General features: G+C 41.7%; 6 protein-coding genes and 1 non-coding gene across 10 annotated transcripts; 3 read left to right on the forward strand and 4 right to left on the reverse strand.

Moving 5' to 3' along the window:
* Positions 1–308: 308 nt before the first annotated feature.
* LOC115744674 (protein FD-like) lies at positions 309–1,943 on the forward strand. Its single transcript, XM_030679981.2, has 3 exons — positions 309–903; positions 1,143–1,220; positions 1,648–1,943. Exons 1-3 carry the CDS (start codon positions 412–414, stop codon positions 1,717–1,719), a joined length of 642 nt encoding a protein of 213 aa, XP_030535841.1. The 5' UTR covers positions 309–411; the 3' UTR covers positions 1,720–1,943.
* Positions 1,944–4,425: 2,482 nt separating this feature from the next.
* TRNAE-UUC lies at positions 4,426–4,497 on the forward strand. Its single transcript has one exon. It is a non-coding gene; the product is annotated as a tRNA-Glu (tRNA).
* Positions 4,498–4,536: 39 nt separating this feature from the next.
* Positions 4,537–6,032, reverse strand: LOC115744677 (brassinosteroid-responsive RING protein 1). The gene is made up of 2 exons (XM_030679991.2): positions 5,972–6,032; positions 4,537–5,881 (listed from the first exon to the last, which is right to left on the reverse strand). Exon 2 carries the CDS (start codon positions 5,282–5,284, stop codon positions 4,841–4,843), a length of 444 nt encoding a protein of 147 aa, XP_030535851.1. The 5' UTR covers positions 5,285–5,881; positions 5,972–6,032; the 3' UTR covers positions 4,537–4,840.
* Positions 6,033–6,414: 382 nt separating this feature from the next.
* Positions 6,415–7,724, reverse strand: LOC115744678 (protein preY, mitochondrial). The gene is made up of 3 exons (XM_030679993.2): positions 7,494–7,724; positions 7,320–7,374; positions 6,415–6,846 (listed from the first exon to the last, which is right to left on the reverse strand). Exons 1-3 carry the CDS (start codon positions 7,598–7,600, stop codon positions 6,751–6,753), a joined length of 258 nt encoding a protein of 85 aa, XP_030535853.1. The 5' UTR covers positions 7,601–7,724; the 3' UTR covers positions 6,415–6,750.
* An 846-nt stretch (positions 7,725–8,570) lies between these two features.
* LOC115744652 (pentatricopeptide repeat-containing protein At3g51320) lies at positions 8,571–10,565 on the forward strand. The gene has a single exon (XM_030679932.2). The coding sequence runs from the start codon at positions 8,702–8,704 to the stop codon at positions 10,421–10,423; it is 1,722 nt and encodes a 573-aa protein (XP_030535792.1). The 5' UTR covers positions 8,571–8,701; the 3' UTR covers positions 10,424–10,565.
* Positions 10,566–10,942: 377 nt separating this feature from the next.
* Positions 10,943–13,433, reverse strand: LOC115744676 (SKP1-like protein 1B). The gene is made up of 2 exons (XM_030679990.2): positions 13,013–13,433; positions 10,943–11,291 (listed from the first exon to the last, which is right to left on the reverse strand). Exons 1-2 carry the CDS (start codon positions 13,304–13,306, stop codon positions 11,118–11,120), a joined length of 468 nt encoding a protein of 155 aa, XP_030535850.1. The 5' UTR covers positions 13,307–13,433; the 3' UTR covers positions 10,943–11,117.
* A 2,634-nt stretch (positions 13,434–16,067) lies between these two features.
* LOC115744657 (protein MID1-COMPLEMENTING ACTIVITY 1-like) lies at positions 16,068–22,018 on the reverse strand. Of its 4 annotated transcripts, XR_004015835.2 has the most exons (9): positions 21,485–22,018; positions 20,497–21,276; positions 19,811–20,229; positions 18,970–19,079; positions 18,029–18,100; positions 17,626–17,732; positions 16,748–16,841; positions 16,477–16,602; positions 16,068–16,217 (listed from the first exon to the last, which is right to left on the reverse strand). XR_004015835.2 is itself a non-coding variant. In XM_030679942.2 (8 exons), the coding sequence occupies exons 2-8, from the start codon at positions 20,905–20,907 to the stop codon at positions 16,550–16,552; spliced, it is 1,266 nt and encodes a 421-aa protein (XP_030535802.1). In that variant the 5' UTR covers positions 20,908–21,276; positions 21,485–22,018; the 3' UTR covers positions 16,255–16,549. The 4 variants fall into 4 exon arrangements, 3 of the variants coding, with proteins under 3 accessions (XP_030535802.1, XP_048139413.1, XP_048139414.1); XM_030679942.2 differs by lacking the exon at positions 16,068–16,217 and having other exon boundaries at positions 16,255–16,602; XM_048283456.1 differs by lacking the exon at positions 16,068–16,217 and having other exon boundaries at positions 16,255–16,602; positions 20,497–21,371.
* Positions 22,019–25,127: the final 3,109 nt, after the last annotated feature.

A 25,127-nucleotide genomic window follows, 5' to 3' on the forward strand; every position in this document is an offset into this window, starting at 1 on the left:
TCAAAGGACGAAACTGGACTTTTCACCATAAATCGCTCTTCCCACTATGACCCGACCCGTCCCCCACCACTCTTGCCAATTTGCCATTACTCTCTCTTCCCCCCGCCTCACCATTTTTGTCTTCATTTGTGGAAATATGAGCGAGACTGTGCGTTTGATCTCCGACGGTCTCCATCTCCATCTCCATCTCCATCTCCATCATCCCTGATTCTCTCTCTCTCTCATCGAGATGTTGCCATAGTCAGGTGGTCTTAGTGAAGGCAACACCACGGCTACACCCCCAAAACTCACTGCTCTCGTCGGCAGACTCTCCTCCTCTTCCTGCATCCTCCTCCTTCATCTTCCTCGACCTCTTCTTCTTCTCCTCCTCCATCCCGCGACCGCCGCCAGACCCCGAACCCGTCTAGGATCATGGAGGAGGTGTGGAAGGACATCACCCTCTCCTCCCTCCAGCCCCACCACCACCACCACAGCCCCTCCTCCGCTAGCCCCGCCTTGCGAGGGAACGGCCTGCAAGACTTCCTCGGGCGGCCCTCCCACGCGGACCCGGCGACCCCAGCCAACATCGCTTCCCCCTCCTCTTCGCTCCCTCCTCACCACCCTCTCACCTTCTTGAGCCTCAACAACTCCGGCCCCGAGTTTCACTTCCTCGACGACTCGAGCCCGCTCGGGCCGAGCACCGCTCGGTTTCAGAGCCACAACAGGACGGGAATGGCCTGCTTTAGCACTAACCCTTTTGAGGCTCTGGCGGACTCTGCTGACCCCGGGAATCATGGCGATGTTGCCGCTTTTGGGAATATGAAGAAAAGGGTGTCCGAGAATGAGGGCGGCTCGGGCGACCGGAGGCACAAGAGGATGATCAAGAACAGAGAGTCCGCTGCGAGGTCTAGAGCTAGGAAGCAGGAAAAGTCATTTGTTTTTATGCGTGTTTACATAAAATTGCTCCTGAACTTAATGTGGAGATTATTGTGTTCGTTTGATCAAGACGACGTCCTGTTTGACTGTTGTTGATGTTGCGTTTGTTGTCCTTTGTTGGATGTCTGTTAATTCAATTTTCTTGCATCCAATGTTTTTAGTCCTGTCTCTCTCTCTCTCTCTCTCTCCTGATATGTTGCGCTTCTTTCCCTTTTCTGGTCGAACAGGCTTATACGAACGAACTGGAACTTCAGGTTGCCCACTTGTTGGAAGAGAATGCTAGACTGAAGAAGCAGCAGGAACAGGTAATGTCTCTCTTTTTTTTTCCCTTTCTTTCTTTGTTTCTTTGCTCTTAAATTGTTGCATCTAGCGTCCAGACATAAGTACCATCTGTTTTTTTTTCCCCTTTTCTTTCCCTATTGAGTTCTACTCAGTTTAAAGACTTACAGTCAGCTTTCTTTTTCTCTTTTATATATTGTTGTTGATTAGTCAGGCAGAGAAGCTGGTAGTTTGCTTTCTCTTTTTAACTTCTGGTGGCCAAGCCAAGTTAAAGTTGCATTATTTTGGTCATCTCATCTCTAGTCCACCTCAGTGTCAGCTCGTGTCACTTGCAGGATATATTCATGCCGAGGCTTGCTTTACAGTTCTTGTTTACTTTTGGCAAAGTTATACAATTACTGCAATGGCTTGCGGATACACTGATGCAACTTCTTGTTTTGGGTTTTTGGGCAGTTGTGGGTGGCTGAAGCATCGCAACTTCCCAAAGAGCACTCGCTCCACCGATCGTTGACAGCTCCATTTTGAACGGAGCAATCCTCGCGCTTGACCTCAAACAATGCCGCTTTTCTTTCTTTCTTTCTTCTTCCTTCTGGTTCCTATCTGGAGTTTAAACCTAAGAACAGTTCCTTTCAAGTAGTTATGAAAGAAGGGTAGTAAGAGAAAAGAGTGTATTCGTGGAGGGTCAGGAATCTTCCTTTTTAAGATTGCGCAGGGGTTGTGTTGCTGTTGCTGTTGCTGGTGGGACTCTACTCTACGAACTCCTCCCCCTCCTCCCCCGGGGGGGGCCCACCCTAATGAAAAAACCAAGTTTGAATGCAGCTTTTTCTTTGTTGGTAGGGTGAGGACACGAGCGCATTACCCAAAAAGCCCTTGTGCTTTCATCTGTACGCCATGAGATGCTGGAGCTCTGATGCAGCATGCTGCTTTTCAGAGAGAGAGAGAGGGAGGGAACTGTGGTGGGTCTTTCTTCTTTGGTTTGCTCTTTTGGTAGTTTCTTGACTGAGTTATCCCGAACCCTAGCGGTTCATTGAACATGGGCATTGTTCTCACTTGTGCTTACCATGATGACGACCATATTTTGCCACTGTGAAAGCGAGGGACAAAAAGAGGGTCTCTTTGCTTCTGTCTTTTGAACTTTCTATGTGCACCCAAGTCGGGTCGAGTCCAGTCGTGGGGATCAGTAATACTTGCTGAATAATAAATCTCTGATTCCACAGATGGATCTAAAGATTGGTGGGGCTTAATTGTTGATTTGAACTCTTTCGGATGCACAATTGTGGTTCAGAATAAGGTTAAAAAAAGAACCTTGGAAAGATGAGATTAATCGAGTGCGTTCCCCCCCAAGTGGTGTACAGTGTCCTAGTGAATTACTAGCAGGCGATGACAAGATGGGGGACTCTCTGCTTTTGATCTTTTTATCTCCTTATCTCTACAATCTCCATCACTCTTGCAGAAAGGAAGTACCTTTTGGCCTCTTCTCTACTCTCTCTCCCCCACCCATTATTGTCCAGAGTCAATGATGACCTGCGCCCCCCTCTTTTGTCGCTCTCCACGGCTTCGTCGCGACCTTTGTTTCCCCCGGGAAGACTTTCTTTTTCGTTATGTAAAAGTTCGGTTCGTGCGAGCGAAAGCTCGATTGAGATTCCGTGCGATTCAAGGATGTTTATGTGCTCGCGTTTGTTGGGCCAGAAGGGCCAAAAAAAAAACAAAAAAAAGAGCAGGAAAGAAAAGAGCAAGTCGTCCGAGGAAACATTTGAATCCCAGGTAAGGGGAAGAGGACAAAGCTCTGGTGGGGTCTCCACATGGTTTAAGACGCTTTCAATGGAGCATTCCGAGTTCTGTCTGTGGATATGCGTTTCTGTGGTTCGGACCCTGTTCTCTTTATCGGATCTTCCCCCCCCCAGGAAAAGCATGAGCTCGATATCTCCATCTTTCGCAAGATGCATGCAAGAGGAGAAAGCTATTGCTGTCCAATGCAAACCCTAATGAGGCAATGGGGTTGTAGCGAAAGAATAGAGCAGAAGAAACAAAGAACCGTTTGATTCATCGTTATTTTCTTCTCCTTTTGCTTCGTCTCTTTGATCGGTTCTTCATTCTACACTAAATCTTCCACCTCCGACTAGTCTGCAGAATGGAGAACTTCTCAGGCGTATGTGTTCCCTCAACACTGAGCAGACTTAAAGCCGCTGGCCGCCTGAGGGAGAGCGGCCGGACAGCAAGCAGTCGTAACGCGGTGCGACATCATATTGTCTTCTTTCAGGGAGAGAGAGAAGTTAGAAGTTAAAAGTTTAGGTTTTTCAGATGAATCTCTCTAAAGTCCGGGACATCAAATAAGTTTTCTTTAGGTTCTAGCGGGTGAATTTCTTGATAAATATGCGGGATATCCAATGGAAACATTGACGAATGCCTCAAATTCAGTTTGAATCCAAGACTTTTGGTTGATCCAAATTCATTGTTTCACATAAAAAAACATAGCCGAATGAGTGATGATACAGTGTCCGAAAGCAACGGAGCCGAAACAAGAACTGGTAAGATCATGCGGCGACCTTGCAGCTTCCTCGAACATTAGGGCATCGGTCTTTTGTGCGCGAATCCGGACCTATTCGGACAATTCAGTTCGGAAAAAAACTTAGGGTTTTCATTTCCAGACGAATCTCTCAAGTTCAATGTGACCGCCCATGCACGTATTTTTGGCATCACAATCAAAGCCACGAGACCCTCCAAAAGTCAACATCAATCATGCAGATGTTTTTATTTTTCCAATTAGGTGATTTCAGTAGTTTCCGCTAGTATCTTTGTTTGGCGGAGTATTTAATAGAAGGAAAAATCCAAGCTTCACTCAACTCAAGCAGGAAAAAAAAAATGTGGTAGAGTTGATTTTCGGAATCGGCTTTTACGGAATTGCGCTTAGATCTACTTCAAATTTGATATCAGATAGGGCTAACGAAAGGAAGAGAATTGAATAATGATAGACGCTGATGATGAGTCACACAAAAGTCGTACCAAATTCAATTTGGACGAACGTGCGACCGATGGAGAGAGAATCAGTAATGCTATAGAAAGGAAGGGGGGAGGCATCATCAACATTCTCCTGGGTTCCTTAAAGTACATACATCGAAAAGACATTCAACAAACAACAATTGACAGATAAGGAGCGAAGGAGGGGTTTGAGAAGTCTTCTTATCAAACTAATGAATAACATTATTGTTTAACATAAGCAAATCTTAAAAATCCGTTGTCGTCCAGCGGTTAGGATATCTGGCTTTCACCCAGGAGACCCGGGTTCGATTCCCGGCAACGGAAGCTTTTGTGCTGTACCAATTCTCGATTGTGGGACCATTGCCGTCATTTTCGTTGTTCTTGACGAATTCGTTCTCCTTACAGTCGAAGCAACGAACGATCACGAAGTATTAACTCTATTTTTTTTTTCGCATTATAGTCCTGGTCGAGCCATTCACCGATAAAATTTATTGAGTGCGATGAAGGGGAAAAGCTAATCTTAAATCGTAACACAAAGGCAGGATCGTGTTAATGCCCCGCAGGAGAACAAAAAAAAAGAGAAAGACAAAAACTTTTGTGAGCCCGGATGAGCTGAGCAATAATGTAGAACATATGCACACATTTTGAATCCGAGAGAGAATGTGTTTCAGAACCCAGCTGCGTGGAAAGAGGAAAACCAGATCACCATCTCTTCGGTTAGCTCCTCCCCTCCCCGCCAGCACCCTCCGTCTCCTCCTCCTCCTCCTTCCATAGAAAACCGGCATATCGGGCAGGTCCTCCGGCAGGCGTCGAACCACCTATCGATGCAAGCCTTGTGGAACTCGTGCATGCAGGGGAGCACCCTCACGCCCGCGTCCACATCCTCGTCTTCGGCCCCGGCCCCGGGCCCCTTCAATCTAGACAAGCACACGCAGCAAACCTCGCCTCTGAATGGCCCGCCTGAGCTTGACCCGACGGGAGAAGTCAATGGGCCCGCTGCCATGTCGTCAAGTCTGACCGCGGCGTACGGCGGCGCCGGTTCCTTGATCCTCGCGGGCTGTCGCGGGGTGACGTAGTGGCATATGAAGGAGAATAGTTTGTGGACTACCATTTGGTGTTTAGTGTGGGATTTGAATGGGGAACTTCAATGGCGATCTTTGATGGTGGTTCTGAAGAAAGGGCCAGTGCATAAAATGGTCTTTTGATGATCTGCGTGGTTTCGAGGGGTGGTTAGATGCTTGAGAGTCCGATCCTGAGTACCCATCACAAAGCTGTTGCACCTAAAACAAGAGGTTTACGCTTGACCAATTTAATTTTTACTCTTGATCCCATATGGTTTCTACCTACCACTCGAAGACGAAGCATTTTGTACCAGTTGTTTTCACATGTACAATCTGATCTCACAATCAAATTCAGATCAAATCCCTACCTAATTTGAGTTCCGGATAGACTTTCCGAAGACTTTCCGATTCAACAGTTGCTTGGAATACCATTGCCGGGGGATTATATTGACAAAAGACTCGAATTTGATCCTCGCATGTCAAGATCTTACACGCTACTCGGTTAAGGGAAACTGGGTAATCTTGATGGGTACAGGTCCGATCGTTAATTTCCATCTCGTTTTTTTCGACAAACTGTGATCCCTGGAGTAGCTTTCGAGATACGTATCGTGTCCGATGAGCCTGAAAGCAGGTACATTTTGCATCTGCTGTGAAAAATGAGTATTTAGTCCCTAGAAGTTGAAACAAACGCTCCTCATGCCAATCCTGTGATGTGCTTGATACAGATCCAGTCTTACAAACTAAGCAAGTATGGTTTAAGCAGCTAACTGCGTCACGGCACATTGTGACTTGAATGCGACGGAACGAGTGGCATAGCGCAATGCTGTTTCAGGGCCGTCACATCAGATGTTATGTAATCTGTGGTCAAGCGAAAAAAAAAATGAAGAAGACTTGAGAGTTTCTGGGAGACAGAATTCAACAACACTGGCACGGCGGCACAAACACCGGGCAGCAGGCAGCAGCTTTTCTCAAGGCGTGCTCGCACGGCTCCAGCAAGCAGCTTTGAGTCAGCAGAACAAACCCATCAACTACAACCCCGTTCCGATAAAGGATGAATTGAAGGTTGACTAAGAATTTGAAAACTGCAATTAGAAAATAAGGAACCACCCTACACTTCATGGGCCACCCCTCACACCAAATCGAGCTATGGCAGTTCTTATGAAGCAATGAACACAAATCATGAAGGGGACGCATCATCTCATTGAAAGTTGATGATATATAGTATGATCAATGTCTAGCAAGACACAGCTCCAGTTCTTTCATCGCATTACACCAGAACACGACCATCTCTTGAACTTGCCAAGAATACTTCCCAAAAGATGCATGAATTAGACAGAGATATTGTGAGGATAGAACTGTTGATTTCGATGAAAACAGCATCAAGTCAAACGTACATGAACTGACACTCCTCACTGAAGTCGAACAATGATCAGGAACCCGCACAAATTAGCGAAAAACATATTTCGCCATGCGCAGTCTCTCTCAATTCTTCGAAACAGACACCGGGACCACCTCCTCATGAATTCCTGCTCCCGGAAGCCAACTCTGCGACATCATCACTTCCCAGGATCTTGCCATCCTTCGGCACGAGGCAAGGGATCCCATTCTTTATCTGCAGGTAAAGAGTAAGCGGGAGATAAATAGCAAATCGATACGCATATCCCGGAATAGAGGTGAAAATTCCCAGTGCTCCAAGATACAAGGCAAACGTAATCATAGGATAAGCCAGTGAAAAAGATTATTTTCCAAAGGCAGCATCACCAAGTCAAGATGCATCCCTTTAGAATTCTAAAGTCAACGGCTCCCCCGCAGGGAGAATTCAGCAGATCTTTATAGACACTTCTCTTCAGCAAGTCTCGCCATCGAATCCAGACCATGCCGACATAGTTCAACGTGAATGAGGAAATCATTTTGACGGCACAGGAAATTTCCTACTAGACTCTGGGGAATCGACCAGGTAAAAGACTCAAGATTCAGCTCTCACTTGCTACAGTTGATGGCGAAAAGGCAAAATCCAACCTATTGCTAAGATCCAACCAGCTCAAAAAGGACTGCGAGGATGAGAAAGAAACGGAGGGAACTCACGGGGAAGGAAACGCCAATGGCCTCGCTGATGAGAGAATTCGTCTTTTCACAGAACCTGCAAACATCAACCCCATCAAACAATGTCCGGCCGCCGACCATAAAAAAAAAAAAAACACACACACACAAAAACAATGTCCGGCCGCCGCATAGAGAGAGAGAGAGAGAGAGAGAGACCTGAGCGGTTGTTTGGAGAGAGGGCAAACAAGAAATTCAGAGAGAGACTTGGCGAATCCAGTTGACGCAGCGACGTCTTTGAGAAGAGTGAAGCTCGCTCTCACCATCTTTCAATCTCATTTCCCCAAATTCGATCAATTTCTGGTTCAGGGTTTTTCCCATTTTAGCGGGGGCTATAATTGACCTGTGGAAGACGACGAACCACCGCGCTAAACGACGTTGCTCCAGTGCTTCTCGGAAAACGACCGCCGTTTTGCGGTTTTCGCTTTTCTTCTTTCCCTACTCTTTTTTTTTTCCCCTTCTTTTCTGGTCAAATTTTAGCAAAAAGAAAAGAACCAATGCAATTAATTAAATCTTTTTTGTCAGGCTCCCCAAGAGTAATTTCTAAAGCTCAGTCATGGATAATCTTTCTCTTATCTTGCAATCTCTGGAATTTTCGTTACGTTGATTTGTCACCTCCTTGTTGTCATGCTCGTTAATTTTACATATAGAATAAGATCGCTTCGAGACTCGCAATAGCGCAAGTGAATATAGAATAACCTGCTCCTATATCTTTTGATTGGTAGATTATTTAGAGCTTTGGAGATGGTCAAGGTAGCTTACTTCCTGGCCACCGCAAGAAACGCAGGTGTAGTCGTAGTAATTTATCCCGAATGCATATTTTATATTAAGAAAAAATCATTATATCGAATGAATGAAGAATTAGGTACGGTTCTTCAATCTGCCAAACAAAAAAAGTATTGATCAAATCTTACAGCTAAATAGTAACTAAAAATTGGCATCGTTCATGTTTTGATAAACTCATAGAAGATATCTAATCTGTGATCCTTGAACTTAAATGTTCATCGTTTTAATCAATTTTAAATAAACTGGACTTAGATAGATAAATAAATAAATAATTGGACACTCCAAATTACCAATTCATATTTGTAGGATCCAACATAATACGTCTTTTGGTTGGGCCTAATATGTTAATGGGCCTGGACCAAAGACGGCCCGGCCCGGACAATTAGTCCACCAGCCGGAGACTCCGTCGGCACACCTCTCTTTTACTCTCCAAAACGCACGTCGCCATGGCATCGCGTCGTCGTCAACCCCAACAGAGTTCGAGCACGGCTCAGTTCCCTCGGCAACACGAACTCCAGTTGTTAATGGCGACGGTGGCCACGCTTTCTTCTCACCACCCATCCGGACCCGCCGCCAGATGAATGGCAAGAGCCGCTTTGCGAGAACTCCTCCGTCTTAGAAGCACCGCTTCCACTTCGAGGTCGAGCCTCAGTTTCTTTTGCTCGCATTCATGTCAATCTTCTTCAGTTGAGAGCAGGGACAACTCCCTGTTCGATTCGAGCCTCAAGCTTCTCGAAACCTGTCGAAGCGCTCGAGAGCTGCTTCAGATTCACGCTCGGTTGATCACTTCAGGCCTCATCCGCAAAGCAGCTCTGTCCAGCAGAGTCCTGAGGATGCATCTGGAGCTGGGTCACGTTCAATACGCGATCTTGACTTTTGAGTGCATACATTCGCCGAGTACTTTCTGCGTCAATACCGTGGTTGAAGCTTACTCGGTTAGCTCGGTGCCGAATGATGGGGTACGGTTGTATTTTAAGATGCTGAGGCGCGGGGACTTTGTCCCGAACAGCTACACTTATGTGCCGCTCCTCGGTTGTTGTGCTAAGATTGGTTGTGCTGGAACCGGAAAGAAGCTTCACGGGCAAGCTGTTAAGAACGGGGTTGACGGGGTGTTGCCAGTGCAGAACTCGCTGATTCACATGTACGGTTCTTGTGGGGTTATTGAGATTGCTCAGATGTTGTTCGATGAAATGCAGCTGAGGGATTCGGTGTCTTGGAACGCTACTCTTTATATGTACGTCAGAACAGGTGATTTGGTGTCCGCACGCGACATATTTGTCGAAATGCCTGAGAAAAATGTGGCTGCGTACAACATCTTGATTGTCGGGTATGTGAAGGGCGGAAATCCTGGGGCTGGGTTAAAATTGTTTCGAAATATGATGTCCAAGGGGGTGGGAGCCAGCAATAGGACTATGGCTGGTGCAGTTATGGCTTGTGGAAGGTCGGCCAGACTGAAAGAGGGGAAATCAGTTCATGGCTTTCTCATCAAGAACTTCTTGGAATCGAATATCTTGATAGACACAGCTTTGATAGATATGTATAGTAGGTGTGAACGGGTGGATGTGGCATGCAAATTGTTTGACAAAATCGAGGTAAAGAATCCAGTATGTTGGAATGCCATGATCTTAGGGCATTGCATCCATGGGAATCCAACCGACGGAATAAAACTATTTGAAGACACATTAGGTAGACTTAGGTCAGGCAATTCTGGCAAAAAGAAGAGGAAAAAACGGAAAAGAAAGTGGTTGGTGATGGCGGAAAGGCAAGAAGTTTTTCCAGATGAAGTTACTTTCGTCGGTATTTTGTGTGCTTGTGCACGCGCCGGACTACTGGAAGAGGGCAGAAACTACTTCAGCAAAATGACCAGTAGTTTTGGAATAAAACCCAATTTCGCACATTACTGGTGCATGGCCAATCTGCTTTCTGGAGCTGGGCTCGTTCAGGAAGCAGAGGAGATACTGAGGTGCATGCCTCAGGATGACGACAACATGTCATCGCAATCCTCTTCGTGGGCTAACTTGCTGTCCTCGTGTCGCTTTAAAGGCGCTGTGGCGGTGGGGGAAAAGATAGCACAGTCACTTATCGAGAAGGATCCTCAGAATTTCTCGTATTACCAGCTGCTGCTAAACGTATATGCAGTGGCTGGTCAGTGGGAAGATGTTGGCATTTTGAAGGATGTCATTAAGAAGAAGATTGGAAGGATACCACAGTGTGGTCTTGTAGACCTGAATGATATCGTTCATCAGCTCAGAGTGAGTGATGTTTGGCAAGAAGAGATGCAGATTGCACAAGTTTCAAATTAAGGAAACAACTTCCTCAGTGACCTGACTTTGAATTTGAGCGGCCACAATACAAATTCTGTAATGTACATTGAAGCGGCATTTTTCCATACCATAGGAGACCATCTTCTGGGCAGATGGAATTTTGGATTTATACAGGAACTATACGTGTCTGAATTCATTCATGAGCAGCTTGCCTATCAAGGTTTTTCATCTCAAGAAAGTTTGGGTGCAAGGTCGACAGTGTTCCCGTCCTCGATTGAAGATCTACACCAACTGTACCCTTTGTTCGCCCTCATTTCACTCATATATTTAAGGGTGGTCCGGTGCAATAAAATTATCCTTGGAGTTTTTTCCCTTGATGGTATAGTTTCCAAATTGATTGTGGCTCATATCGGGTCAAGATTATTGTATCAGTGACGCATAGGTGGTGACAATTTGGGTCCTTTGAACATGAAAGTGGAAGAATACATAAAACAACAGAGCCGAAAAATTAGACTAATCATATGTCAAGTAGACATAAACAGTGGGTAGACAGCAGGTGTAAACAGAACAAATACCACCGCATTCCTCCATCAAAGGATATGTTTAATTCCTCGCGCATTCACATTCAGAAAGAGATAGCATGTTCAACTCATAGTGCACAACTGCAGATTCTAATTAACAGAGAGAAACACAGTGCCCGACTGCAGATTCCAATTGACAAAGAGACGCGCTATCATTCAAAAGCCCACTGATTCTCGCGGCGAACCTCCTCTTCTTCCTCAGGGGTGAAGTCATTCTTGATGCTGAAAGTCTTGCGAATCTCCTCCGGAGCCTTCCCCTTGATCATGTCTGCCACCGTCTGGCATGTCAGGTCCAGCAAGCCCTTGATGTTCAGATAGTTTGCAGCCTGGTTTAACAAAAAGCCACACTTTCAGATAGTCTGCAAGCCCTTGATGTTCAGATAATTTGCCGCCCAGCAAGTCTAGACAACATTTTTCAACTATGAAACACCCTGACTTTAACAACTCAACATTGGAATCAAGAATGAAATCTACCAGAATTAGGAACCAACTCCACAATACATCCCAGTGAAAATACATTCTGAAACATCTTCCGAGTTACTCCAGAACTTTTAAAACAGTAACCAATTTCATTTCTAAGATCACCACTGGAGGCAAAGGAAATTCGGTCAAAATAAAGAAAGGACATCTCATTCAAACTTAAAACTCATTTGTCAATTGGCAAAAGAAAGGATGAGTACAGCTACTAACTCTCTTATTAACCAGTAAGACACGAGAAAAGATGCTACTCCAAAACAAAGATACTCTTCTAACTGAGAGAGATTGCTTTGTGCCTGAGATATTAGAGGTGACATCTTGAAATGAAACCTAGTGAGCAAATTCTAGATTCCACACACACACACACACCACACCCCCCCCCGCGGCGGCTCTCTTCTTCCTTTTCATTTCTCTCGTATAGACATGGGCAAGTAGATCGAGAACTTGTCAATTCCTCGTGAATTTAAAAAGAAGCTCTTCTCGGAAACTGCCTGTCTGCAAGTATAAGAAAACTTATTCAATTCCTTTTACAGCACCCTAATTATGTTCATTGAGAAAGCACACAAGTTGCACCATCAGTTTGTCTTCAAGACACCTTATCAAATATTACACAACAAAGCCAGAGTTAAACGGTGGATGACAATTGCACTAAATTACTTACACCTTAAACTGCCTCGAAATCAATATAGCAATATGATAATTGCTACCTAGTCTAGTTAGACCTCTTGTTAACTTTTCCTTTATTGCCTTGAAAAACAAATCGAGGTAATTTGGGATCCAAACCAACAAGTTTAATTCAAGTACATAGTGACGTGTCAGAAGACTTTGAGCTACAACGAAGAGGAGAAACATAATTTCAAATGCGTATTAATAAAAACTCACATAAACCTGAAGACACACTTCTGATCGCCTATCAAAACATTAGAAAACTGAAAAAGGAAGCACAAAAATTGCCCGAGGGGAACATGGCACTGATCGACACTGCATCACCAACATAGAGCACTTTTAAGTAAAGAATTATGCATGAACACTTTAGAAAACCAAACCAAGCATCAGCAAACACAGGCATGGTTCTGTGGAGACCAATATCCATGGACTGCTTCAGCAAAAATCGGCAGCTTATGCTAACCAGCCAAACCATGACGCAAATTTGAACATAAGAAATGTATATTATTGCGGCAATTGGTTTGACGAAGCATACACACTGCTTCTCAAAACTTGCAACGGCATATTCTATCAAATCCAACACAAAGATGCGCATAATCATCAAATAATGGGATGCGTACGTGTGTTCCCTAACAACAGGATGAGTACGTGTGTACCCAACACATCACGGTTGTGTTGATGCAGCTACTGTCCGGGTGTTAACAAAGTGCAGGAGGTGACCGTGTGATTCACCAGAACTTTATCAAGGCCTTCACGTTATCCCCTCCGAGCCAAATCACTACGAACCAGCAACTAGGGCTCAAAGGATAATCACCGCACTACAATCGACGCTGGCTCGAATCCGAAACTACCCACACGGGTACGAATCTAACAAGCCGTTCGAGGAACTAAAGAATCGACTGACCAGGATGAGATCGAAGAGAGTGGCCTGGTCGACTTTGACGAATTCGGCGTCCCAGGTCTTGAGGTCGTCGTCGGTGGTGTGATCGTCGGACTTGGCGGACTCGACGTGCTTCTTGCAGTACTCGATGACCTTGGCCAGAATCCTACTGGTGACGTTGGGGAGGGGGATCCCGCTGTCGGCGCAGTCGTCCTCGATCATGTGCTTGATGGTCTGCGACTCGACGGCGACCGCCTCGTCGACCTCGAAGGACTCGCCGTCGGAGCTCCGGAGCGTGATCTTCTTCGTCGAAGACATCGTGCTTCTGCTCCGCTTATCCGGTGAGGATCTTGTGCGGGTGATGGTGGTTGCTCAGATTGGGATCGCAAACCCTAGATACCGATTTCGTCTTTCCGATATTGAGAGAGAGAGAGAGAGAGAAGAAGAGGCTTAGCTGTAACCTTTACTTGTTTCCGGAAACGAGCACAATCTGTTTTTATTTGTTTATTTTTATTATTGTTTTTTGTATCGGAGATAAAATCTATTAAGAGCACGTGTGGGCTGGGTACACGTGCGAGTTATTCACCGCCCATGAATGGTGAACTAAGGCGCTTTTGATAACATTTCTATTCCCGATAACGATGTCTGTTCTGAAATTAAAAAAAAACATAAATATATTTGATATGATCCTAAAAATTTATATTTCAAAATTTTCTTTATTTAATTATAAAAATGTCATTGAAAACTTAATAATTCATGTTTGAATAAAACTGGACTTTTGTAATGACTTAACCGATTAAGATGCTTTAAGATGATCTCAAAAAACGGAATTACAAATGGTCTTGAAGGATGTTTCCAATAAAAACTTAAAGGAGAACAATTTAAGCATGACAAGTTCACTCTTGACTGTAGGATCACGTGCATGCTTGTTAAAAATAATAAAACACAAAAGAGAGGTGTAAGACAAAAATATAGACATGTAGGAGAGGAGTGAGTTAAACTCAAACTCCAGCAAGATTAATCTAGACTTCAGCCATCATATTTATTATTCATCACAATAGAACGTAATAGAGCAGCAAGCACAAAATCTACTGGCTCAATAGAGTTAACGTCAGTCCTAGTCGATATTAGTTCACATTTCTCTACAAGAAGATGAAGATAAAAATTCGGATCAAAGATTGTTCGAATTACGGAAGTGATTTCAGTCAAATCACCCACTTCAGTTATTTATCGTTGGGTAAGAAAAATCTCATTTGATTTTCTGCTTTATTGTTTGGTCGAAAATTGCCGATGTGGATCCGGACATCTTACGTGGCATGATCGGCGCTAACGTGAATAGTTTTATAATTTTTTAAAATGAAATTTCAAATTCTTAAATATTTATATTCTTTTTCTTTTTCTTTCTTCCTCTACAGGCCACGGCGATCGGCCACAGGCCATGAACAAGCTCACCAGCCTCGCCCACTTTTAAAAGTGTTTTTTTAATTGGTGAAAAATATTTTAATTGGTTTATTTTTTACGAACCAAATACCAAAAAAATTAAAAAAACATTTTTTATAAGTTATTTTTTGTAAAATAAACGGAATCTTGATCTATAAAAACTTCTCTCATTGCTTCGATTTATATGAATCCGAATATTAAAATTAACGTGCAAATCATAGCTTGTTTTTTAATTCTATCCGTTTAGTGGAGAGAGAGAGGAAGGCAGAAAGAGGGAAATGAGCGGTGGGACCCACAAGCACAACAAGAAAGTTGTGAATCCACAAATTGAGAAGGTTAACTCGCGATCCCTAATATTTTAATTTATTTAATGTGATCCATTAATTATTGATAAATATTCATTAGAGCCATTCCGTTTGCGCAAACTACATATTAGACATTATCTCATTACGTTGTATTATTTTATATGTTGAGTTGTGCTTTCAAAAATAACGAGTCAACACGTCTAATTTTTTTTTAACCTATCTAATTTAGAAAAGGGCAAAAAAGGAATGGCATTACCTAGAGATGATCGGTTCTCGATCCGATTCGATTCCCCTCAAGAACCGAGAATTGGATCGATGATCCCGATTCTCAATTTTCCAAAACCGAGAACCGGACCACCGATCCGGTCAAATTTCCGGACGGTTCCATTAGATTGAACACATGCAAAAAAAAAAAAAAATGCACCATTCCCGGACGGTCCCAATCCAGCAAATATAGAGGCTGGACATAAAAAAATTTCGAGTTTATTTCTTGAAACCGATCTTTCAAGGCAAAGCTGAGAACTTTTTTATTCAAGGATAAAAAAATTTCGAATTCATTTCCTGAAACGGGTCCAGGCCTGGCGGACCCTAGAACCGAGAACAGGACCACCGGTCCCGGTTCGGGCGGTCCAATTTGCTCACCCCTAGCGTTAACATGTCGATCATTATTTGATGAAGAAAATTTGTTTATCCTTTGAGATGAATCCCTTAATTAAACAATCCTAATGCAATTTTCTTTCGTTACCCATGGTTCCAATTTAACAGATGAGAAGCCATATTAGCAGATTCCGTAAACTTAAATATACGAAAGGACAATATCGAAAATTTTCACATAATCAAGAGATTGTACTAAACACTTATCAATAGTTTACGAACATCTTACTAAAAATTCAAGGACGACAACACACATTAGATCAAAGTTCATTCAAGACATGTGTGTGTGTTATGCATTTATGGAATCAAATGAGGGTTTTCATTTTCTTATCAGGCTCATGCATAGTTTGGTTTACCAATGGTGTCTTATTGTTAACACTAACTTTTTAGGGCAAAATCAGTTGTTTTGAACTCAAATGTCCCAACAACCCGGCTAAAACAAATTTCACACCGGTTGTATACACGCAACATAAACATCAGCATCTCGGTGGCCATATGGAACACATGGGTGCATTTTCGTGTTGTTACAGTGTCCAATACCATCGGCAACTCATTATTCCCGCAACGGTCCGGGCCACTACCATGGCTCTTCGACAGAGCGCGCGAGGGTGATGCTCGAACCAAGCTTCGAGCGAGAAAGCCGAAAGTGTGAAATATGAATAACGAATAAGCAATGTAATTATTTACCGCGAGCCAAACAAGAGAACAGATGATCGTTGGGTCGTAATTAAAACCATGCAGGGCGGGCAAAAATTAGCAGTATAAACCACCAGAAAGTAAGAAAGCCTTCTACATGGATAAGGCGGGCATTAACCAGTAGAAACAATTGCCCGAAGAACACGAGAGCAGCCGATCAATGTCAATATTTGAACAGGTTTCTGGATCAATTCATAGTTCTAACAAGAGAACAGCCTAAATGACAAAGGTAAAAACCACCATTCTTGAACAAGATATCCTTTCCATGTGGTTCATGAGAAACAGATCATGGAATGATGAAGAGACACTTAATCAGGCTATCCGAGGCACAGCAGACTCACCCTACATAAGGCACCCTACGAACTAAGAAGAAACAAAGGAAGCAAACATTACCTCTCTATGTGTATATTAAGACTATATCATACTCAAACTTCTGATTAATGTACAGTTGTTTCCTCCTTCCGCTTTAAGATTGCATGTACTGCAAGGGCGGAGCACTGGTTTCGGCCTTCACTGGACCTACGAGGCGTTTTTTGTTTCAAGTGAATCACGCATCCAAGCAAAAACAACTGCTGTTCTAAAAGCATAATATAAGTGCTGTCTAGGCATAAAAGAATCAGATAGGTTGAATTTCTCACGCTAGAGTTTTATGTGAAAGGTTTACCTTTTACCCCGCGTATCTCCACTTCCCGCCATTCTTGGACAAGGGCACAACAGCAGCACAACAAGTGGGAGAGGAAATCATCAAACCATCCTCCCTGCAGTACAGTTTGAAAAGAAAAACGGTCATAAGAAGAGCAATAAATAGACCAGAGTGCTCTTTGTTCGAACGTAGTAACTTTTCTGTCACGAGGGTGCTAGTTGAAAGAGCTAAGAGAAGACCTAAGAGGACGTGAAAGGATGTTACAATCAAAATGCCAATATTCTTATTGAAAACGAAAAAAACCATAAAAAAAAGTAAGACGATCCATGTATCTCATCACGCACACTGCAACAAGTAAGGTGGCGGTTGGTTGTCAGTTCCATGACGAACCTAGGTTGTATAATTTTTTATGTAATGTAGAAACGACACGAACTAGCTCTGCATTTGAGCATGTTCTCCTGAGTTTCATATTTACTAGAGTTTACCTGGTATCGAATAGTTTCAATTTTCCAAACAATTAGCGTACAATAATGCTTATATTGTGCCACTTTTCGGCTGCCATCCCTAGCCATTTCCTCACACTTCCCACTATTTACTCCTGTTATTGGACTTGTAAAAAAAATCTTTGTTTCAAAGTGTCTATTGTTCCCTCCTCTCCAGTTAAAAAAGGATGACGAGAGGATCAGCTGAAGTCATCTGCTTGAACAAGTTCACGTTTGGACTTACCAGAGCAGGCCCCCCTGGTCCGATTCCAAATTTAGAACAGGATAAGACTTCAAAGTGTCATTTCTTTTCAGGGAAGAAATAGTGGCAGGGACAAAAATAGATAAAGAGTGCTTATGAAATTGATACATTGTTACTCAAACAAAAAAGTATGTGTAGCTGGCCAATCCTATTACCTTGATGTTCAAAAACATGCGAAGCCTCCTCCTGACACAGCAAGTATAGCAACAGCATGATAACACCAATGAGTAAGCCATCAACTCATTACATGCTTCTGCCGAGGCTGATGACCATGTAACGAAAATTTCTCGTAAGTACTTCAGAGCATCGAACCCAGATAGACTTCCAAAGACAAAGTACTCATTTATTCAAGTAGTAACTGTAGAAATTTAGATCATAAGAAGGCATGCATTCAAATGCAGATTTGTCCCATCATGGTGACACAATCACGTTTTCAGCAAGAAATTCAGCGACAAGAACATTGAAAAGTCAGGATCACTGGATTAACCAAGCAACTACTGACTAGTACATAATAATAAATAAAAAGATCATTAGAAAAAAGAATGTGAAGCCCCTTACATATGGGCCTGTTATATGCCACAGTAGCAACCCTTGAAAATGTGCCACAAGGGAAGAAGAGTGTTTTCACACCTGCAAACCAAACGAGCAGCTTAGAAGTTCAATTACACTAATAGGATTGCGTTTTGAATAGCAGAACTTTGTTCAATAAGACCAATGCACCGTCCGCTCATGCCTTAGGACAGATTTGCAACGGCTCATACAAAGACATTCTGGGTGATGACCAGTAACAACACAAGCATACCAACTATCACATTTCATGCACACATAAAGTTCAACGTGCCAATTTTTGAATCGTGCTAACCACAATTACTAGAGTTATTGGTTATTGATTCTCTCGTCAGTGATCAGTTAAAGGAACATGTTGAGCTCCGATAATCCTAACATACATTGAACATTATTTAATACTGGCCTCCCACACCATCTATCTGTCAGGCCAAGCCAACTAAAAGTACAAAGACTCGTTGCCAAGGGCCATCTTCAAAGCCTTCTCACCTATCTTATGCTACTGTGCAAAATATCTCCTCAGTCCTCCCTAACAATCTCCTCGTATTAAACTCATTGGTCAAAAGGAACATCTTTTTAACGGGCATTTCTGACTTTTGTGCATAAAGGAATCATATACCCAATCACCACCTTTTTATTAGAGATTCACACTTCAACTATCTCTCCATTGAACACTAACTGAGCTCTAATAGACATTAATAGGAACCAGTAACAAGACATAATTATGGATTTTTGTCCTTTATGGCAATGGACCAGGGAGATGGACTACACCATAAGTAATAGCCTTCCACGAGATTAATCATGCGCCTAATCCACCACCAAAGATGTACAGATAGATGTAAATTGATCAGCCGAATCATTTCTTGAAAATTGCTATGCATCATTTTCATTTCTTATAGCTCTAAAGAAGGGTTTTGTGGCACAAGAAAACGTACACAGAAGTGGTTCTGAACAACAGCCAAGCAAGTCAGCGTGCCATTCTTCACGTTGATGCGAACCTCTAACTGACAATGCTTCATGGTCACACAATATAGCAGGCACTTTTCTGCACAGAAAAATAGGGAATCAAGTTTTAGAGCACGGCCCAAACTACAGAGGATGGATGACACTTGGCAGAGAATTCTAATAAAATTATATAATCACGTCTCTTTAAGTAGCAGCACATTAATCATAACACAACGGAAAAAGCTGATGTGCTGATGCGTCTACCTCCAGGGAAAGAGATGGGGGAAACATGCAGTTTCTGTGACTTCTACAAATGCATGTCCTATGGTTCTTCCGCATCCTACCCTTCTATGAATTATAGTCAATCAAAGCACTGTCTTAGCCACGCAAAGTCTAATACACGGTCATTTTTTGTTCGAAAATCAAAATAACAAAAGCTACCAAAAAATACTAAGTGACTTTTCTGAAACAATCAAAATTACAAAAATAATCCTAAACTTTCCCCTTATTTGATTTAGTTTACTCTATCTTATATATGTTTGAAGAGTAAAAAGCATCCATCCTGGGAGCCTATACATCATCAGCCAAAACCAAGCCGACATGGTTTGAAAAACAAGACTTGGAAAGATCCTTCATTGTTCTGTGAATAAATCTACTTTTTGCCGGTAGTTTTACTCACAGTAAGCTGCTCCTACAATAATATACGTTATATTGAGCTGGGGTCTCATCAACTCTAACAACAATATGAAATTTATTTTTGCAATAAATATTAAACCAGCCAACACATTGAACAAATTTATTCAACTTCAGCTGAATTTGAGCGGAAACTACCTTGTAGTTGCAGAGCAATCAGTTTTCTTAGAACGGCTTTCATCTGAAGGATGATTCTTTTCATTATTAGTGTCTGAAACATTGTCCATAACTCCTTTGGATCCTACTGTAGGGGAATTATTCCCTGACACCATATTCATTGTAACAGTTTCTGTGACATCGATCAAATGTTGAATTACTTCACACTGGCTCACATCCAAAGTAGCTTGAGACCGTTGTAGTTCCAGCTGAAGCTTCTCATTTTCCTTTCGCAGCGCCTCACCAAATCCAAGATTGGGGTAGGAACAGGAAAGAGATTTTTTCAACACCATGGTGTCATGCTTTGATGGTTCTCGTTGCAGGATTATATCCTGCACCTTCCTGTCATCTTCATCTAGTGAGTACTCATGTTGATCCTTCTCGATAGCTTCCATTCTCTCCTGTATGTTGCTAAAATATTATTCTTTCAATTTAGAGCACTTATCTATGAGGGAAAGACCACGTATATGCAATCAACCAACGTTTCAGTTTGATTAAATTTTCATAAATTGGAGAAGAGACAGTTCTTTCCTGGTGCTGCTTATATTCATCAAAGGGTCTCAATATTTCACCAAGTTTTGAATGATACGTTCAATGTCGACACGATATCGAGAAATGTTTAGCGTTTGCACTGCACAGCTGACACAAAGAGAGAGAGAAATCCGTACCCAAACTCTAGCATTGTCCACGAGGGTGATGAGAGGGATGATTTTCAAGTATTGATCAATCTCATTCTGGGCTCGCCTAAAGTGATAAACGATGTTCCACCCCATAGCCAACAAATAGAAGTAACTCCGTTCCTGGCAGCTGTTGACCAGAATGTAGGACCTTCTGAGAGCATCCTCGAGCTGCTCCAGAGGCTCCCTTGTCTCGGGGTACTTCTTTAGCTCCGATATCTTCAGTTGTTGCAACAAATTACCAATCAGCTTCAAATGCTGAGCGAATTGCCGACAGTTCCTCTTGTGCAACCGTGCTGTGTTCGCCGCTTGCACTATCATTCCAATTAGTCGAGTTGCGTCGAGCCCCGTGAGTTGGGCTATACTAGCGGCCTCCCCGAAAAGATCCCATGAGAACACCATCTTCGCCCCTCGAAAAAGCACACCACTAGCCTACTATACCCGCTCTCAATCTATGACTCCAGTCAAAGACTAATAAATGTGCGCCAAGTTATATTGCATTCATGAAACATGCTTTCAACAATCCAGTGCCATCACTTATCGCACCCATCCACGCATTTGGATCGTGGACAGAGAGAATTAATGATGATCTAAATTTAGCAGCATGTTTCTCCACTGCATTCTGTCAAGAACAAGCATAGACTGAGAGTCGCTAATCATGAAGAACAAGGAGGCGATACCGATGATCTGGCTTTAAGGCAAAACGAGAATGCTGCGCATGATACTCCCCATTATCGAGCAAGGAATACTCCAGAGTTAAGTTCCAATCGACTGCCAACAGAAAAAAAGTTGGCAAAGCGAAATGAGATTGTGGAGCTTTGGAAGATCATTGAGCAAGCTCATTGACCAACTTTTCAACCATGTAACTTAAAGGCAGACAAAGGAAAAAGAAAATAAATAAAGCAATGATGGATGATTAGCTTGTCTCTCGGACATCAAGTAGGCAATTAAATTTAAAAAAAAGAAAGACAAAACATACCTCCTCCGCTGAAACCGCCGCGAATTCGGACTGATCTCCACGACTGCCACAACAGCCACCGTACCTCGACGCAAGTCGGGCTTATTGACTAGAAATCCGACAGAACTTCGAGAGACACAGCGACTCAGCCATTAACTCGTCTTCCAGCGAAGAAACTCGGACAAATGGGATCCGCGCTCAGATCTCGGTCGCTCCAGCAAATTTAATGCGCAAGGTAGCCTTAGCTACGCGGTGCCCATGGTGGGAATAACCGTACAGAAGCGACGCGGACGAAGAAGAAGAAGAAGACGAAGAAATGGGTTGAGAAGCATTGGTTTCATAGTCTGGCAGACATTTCTTCTTCTTCCCCGGCCGCAGCCGCGGCAAAAGCTCCTGCTCTTCGTGAATGTGGGCGCATGTCGGAGGACGCACGAAGTGGCAGAGAGAGAGTTGAGCGAGTGTCGATTTCTGGGTGGCTCGCTACTGCGCCCGTGGAGTTTGTTTGGTCCCTGTGTTGTGGTCTTCTTCGTCGTCGCCTTCTTCGGCTTGTGCAGGTGGTGGCGCACGGGGCACTATACACCACGGCACGGGGGCCCCACGCAAAACAGCGACTCTCTCCTCCACTGTGCTAAATTACCTTGTTACCATCGTCCACAATGCATAATTACACTCGTACACTCTTCATACTGATATATTATTGAAAGATGCAAAATAATGATCTTTACACGGACGACTAAAATTATTGCTTATTAAATCGTATGATAAGGAAATTGCTAAAATTCTTTTCCCAAAGATGCCATGATAAAAATCGAGCTAATCGCTTATAAACACTAATTAGCGTTCAAAGTAGCATAATTAAAACCCGTTTAAGTAAGATGACAATTAATTTCAATATCTTTTTAACTTTTTACCAAGTGAAAAGGCATCGATCAGGCCAGTTCTTTGGATATAAATCAATTTTTGTCCGCTCTACTTTGAGTTGTAGTGTAGACCTTTCACCCATCCTCTTCAATAGAGACGTATACTTGCGAGGTTATGTATATTTTCTTCCAATGCGATCCACCAAATGTTCTTTATGCATGCTTTGGCTCTGTTTATTTTGTAAAAATTGAATTATTCAAAAATTATTTTTCTTAAAAATAACCACTTATGTTGCTTGAAATGATTAGCCAATATTTTCATTGCCGACAAAATTAATATCTAAACGACGATGAGAATGTTTTCGTTAATTTATTTTTGTAAGCGATACAATACAAGCAAACGTTTTTAAGAAATTATTTTCTAAATTTATTTTTCATGAAACAATCGGAGTCATAGAAGCAGAATATGTAATAGAATGTCCAAAATTTGCTTCACATAACAAAAGGATAATTACATAAACCGTCCATAAACTTTAATCCAATATGCAATGTGGCCCATGGACTTTTAATTTGTTTAATATAATCTCTGAATTTTGATCCAATGTGCAATGTGATCCGTGAAATTTTAATTTATTTAATATAATCACTGAACCTTTGGTACATATTCATTATAGTTCCTTTGATCCGGTGTTTGATGTTGTCATTTCATTAATTCAAGTTCAATGACAATATTTAATACTTTCAAATTGTTTAGTGACTATAATGAATATGTATCAAAAGTCTAGGATTACATTGAAAAGAATTAAAAGTTCATAAATCGCATTACATATTAGATCAAAATTTTAAAAGCATACTGAATAAATTAAAACTCATGAATCACACTGTACATCATGTGAAAGTTGAAGGATAATTCGTGTGATTTTCTCTGCGACGCATTACCTTAGTTTGGGGGTATTTGGTCAATTCACATCTATTTTGGCGAAATGTGTCCACAAACGGGAGGAAGTCACGTGTCATTGAGGGTACCGTCCTAGACTCTTTGGGCGCAAAAGCATCCATTCTCGGCGCTGGTTACGAGCGTGGACCCCACCAGTTGTACGAACACGACCCCAACGAGCATCAACTCGGGTCGTTTCCTTTTTTCCTTTTTTCTCCGACGGGACGATTTTTTCCCTTTTGTACGGGCACGTGGTTTCGGACCGTCTTTTCTTTTGGTCTTTTTATTTATTTTAATTTTATAACATGAATTGACAGAGATTTTCACGATACTCAAAAAGAACTTTTTGACTTTGTTTAACAAACCAACACTTAAATGCTTGCATGGTAACGATTCTAATTCTCTGATTCTATTTATTAAAAAAAAAATAAGAATCATATTTGGTAATATAAATGATTCTGATTTTGATTTTGATTTTGATTCGGATTCTATTTTCGAAAACAGTTTTGGAACAAAAAAAAATAAAAAAAATTGATTATAGAAAAAAAAAATCACTTTTGAGAATCACAAACCATAATGAAGTCCTACATCTTTCATTTTTTTCCTTTCATTTTTCTCATAATTTTTCTCTGGACGTGAAACAAAATGAGGTATCATTTTCAAAGAAAAATATATAAGATAATAAATTAGAAAAAATTTAAAAAAATCAGAAATTTTTTTAGAAAAGCCCTAAAAATAGAAGAAGCTTTAGATTAGGTTAGTTTGACCTCATTTTCATAAATTTAGGCCTATATTCCCTAGATTCCATAGATATTGTTCTTTTTTAGAAAAATCATATACGCCTTGGAAATTAAATCTGAACCACATTTCTCTAAGCTTTTATGCTTTTTTAGGATTTTATGATGTGATTTATCAATGCCATTATTCATTGATTGCGCAATTGATTTCATTGATTATGATTTGTCTAGGTTTAGTTACTTTATATTTAGTCTAGTTTTATAAAATTTGGAAAAAGACAAAAAAAAAAAAAACATTCGTGAACACTTAGCATTGACTTTCCTCGTAAGTTTAAAAATGAATTGAAAATTTGCATGAAACGCGTTTAAAAAACACTCAACTTTGGTGCTGAAAGGGCGTCGATGGAAACATTGGCCTAACCAAAGTCCTTATACCCTAGATTTCTCTAGTTGTGTAGAATCGAACGGTTTCTCACAACCGCTCAATAAGGTTTTTGGTCAACCTTTCTCAAAAACCGATGGAAACTCCATTTGCATGTATACATATACATGCCACTGATCATACTAAGATCGAATCCGATATTCCCTCGTTGCGATTTGGTATAGGCTTAGGAAGACCTGAACTAATTTGAAATTACACACAAACCTAACGTGGTCTCTCCTTTTTTAAGCTTAAAATAACTCGCTATGACACGATAATTAAATGGAATAACACGAAAAAAAATATTATATGTAATATGTTATGTAAGAGAATCATATTAATTAATATTTAATTAATTCGAAATGTATGATGAAATTTCACAAAGTAACTATGTAATTATTTGACTTAAATGAAAAAATTGGGAGGAGAAATTATTTCCAAGAATAAAAATTTTATGCGGTTACCAAACGCGTTTTTGTTTCGAGAATATAAATTTTGTGCAGTTATCAAACACGTTCCGATTCTCTAAAACTCATATAGGGAACATAGCCGTAAAAAATTAATTTTAATCAAAATCACTTTTGTGGATCGGAATCATTGCTATGCAAGCCCTTAAAGTGAGATTGTCGATAAATTAGAAATATCGTAACTTTCGTACACGTTTATTTTGGTGTAAAAAAATTTCGACGATTCACTTTAATATCATTTC

The sequence above is a fragment of the Rhodamnia argentea genome, chromosome 8, assembly GCF_020921035.1.
Source record: "Rhodamnia argentea isolate NSW1041297 chromosome 8, ASM2092103v1, whole genome shotgun sequence".
Lineage (NCBI taxonomy): Eukaryota > Viridiplantae > Streptophyta > Magnoliopsida > Myrtales > Myrtaceae > Rhodamnia > Rhodamnia argentea.

Coding starts and splice junctions, on each gene's coding strand:
- LOC115744674 (XM_030679981.2), top strand. CDS start 412: ATGGAGGAGGTGTGGAAGGACATCACCCTCTCCTCCCTCCAGCCCCAC. Junction 904..1,142: donor GGTCTAGAGCTAGGAAGCAG/GAAAAGTCATTT, acceptor CTGGTCGAACAG/GCTTATACGAACGAACTGGA. Junction 1,221..1,647: donor TGAAGAAGCAGCAGGAACAG/GTAATGTCTCTC, acceptor GTTTTTGGGCAG/TTGTGGGTGGCTGAAGCATC.
- LOC115744677 (XM_030679991.2), bottom strand. CDS start 5,284: ATGGTAGTCCACAAACTATTCTCCTTCATATGCCACTACGTCACCCCG.
- LOC115744678 (XM_030679993.2), bottom strand. CDS start 7,600: ATGGTGAGAGCGAGCTTCACTCTTCTCAAAGACGTCGCTGCGTCAACT. Junction 7,375..7,493: donor CTCTCCAAACAACCGCTCAG/GTCTCTCTCTCT, acceptor TGATGTTTGCAG/GTTCTGTGAAAAGACGAATT. Junction 6,847..7,319: donor CCATTGGCGTTTCCTTCCCC/GTGAGTTCCCTC, acceptor CTTTACCTGCAG/ATAAAGAATGGGATCCCTTG.
- LOC115744652 (XM_030679932.2), top strand. CDS start 8,702: ATGGCAAGAGCCGCTTTGCGAGAACTCCTCCGTCTTAGAAGCACCGCT.
- LOC115744676 (XM_030679990.2), bottom strand. CDS start 13,306: ATGTCTTCGACGAAGAAGATCACGCTCCGGAGCTCCGACGGCGAGTCC. Junction 11,292..13,012: donor CTCTCTTCGATCTCATCCTG/GTCAGTCGATTC, acceptor TTGTTAAACCAG/GCTGCAAACTATCTGAACAT.
- LOC115744657 (XM_030679942.2), bottom strand. CDS start 20,907: ATGGTGTTCTCATGGGATCTTTTCGGGGAGGCCGCTAGTATAGCCCAA. Junction 20,230..20,496: donor TGGACAATGCTAGAGTTTGG/GTACGGATTTCT, acceptor AGCAACATACAG/GAGAGAATGGAAGCTATCGA. Junction 17,733..18,028: donor GGCATATAACAGGCCCATAT/GTAAGGGGCTTC, acceptor CATGGTCATCAG/CCTCGGCAGAAGCATGTAAT.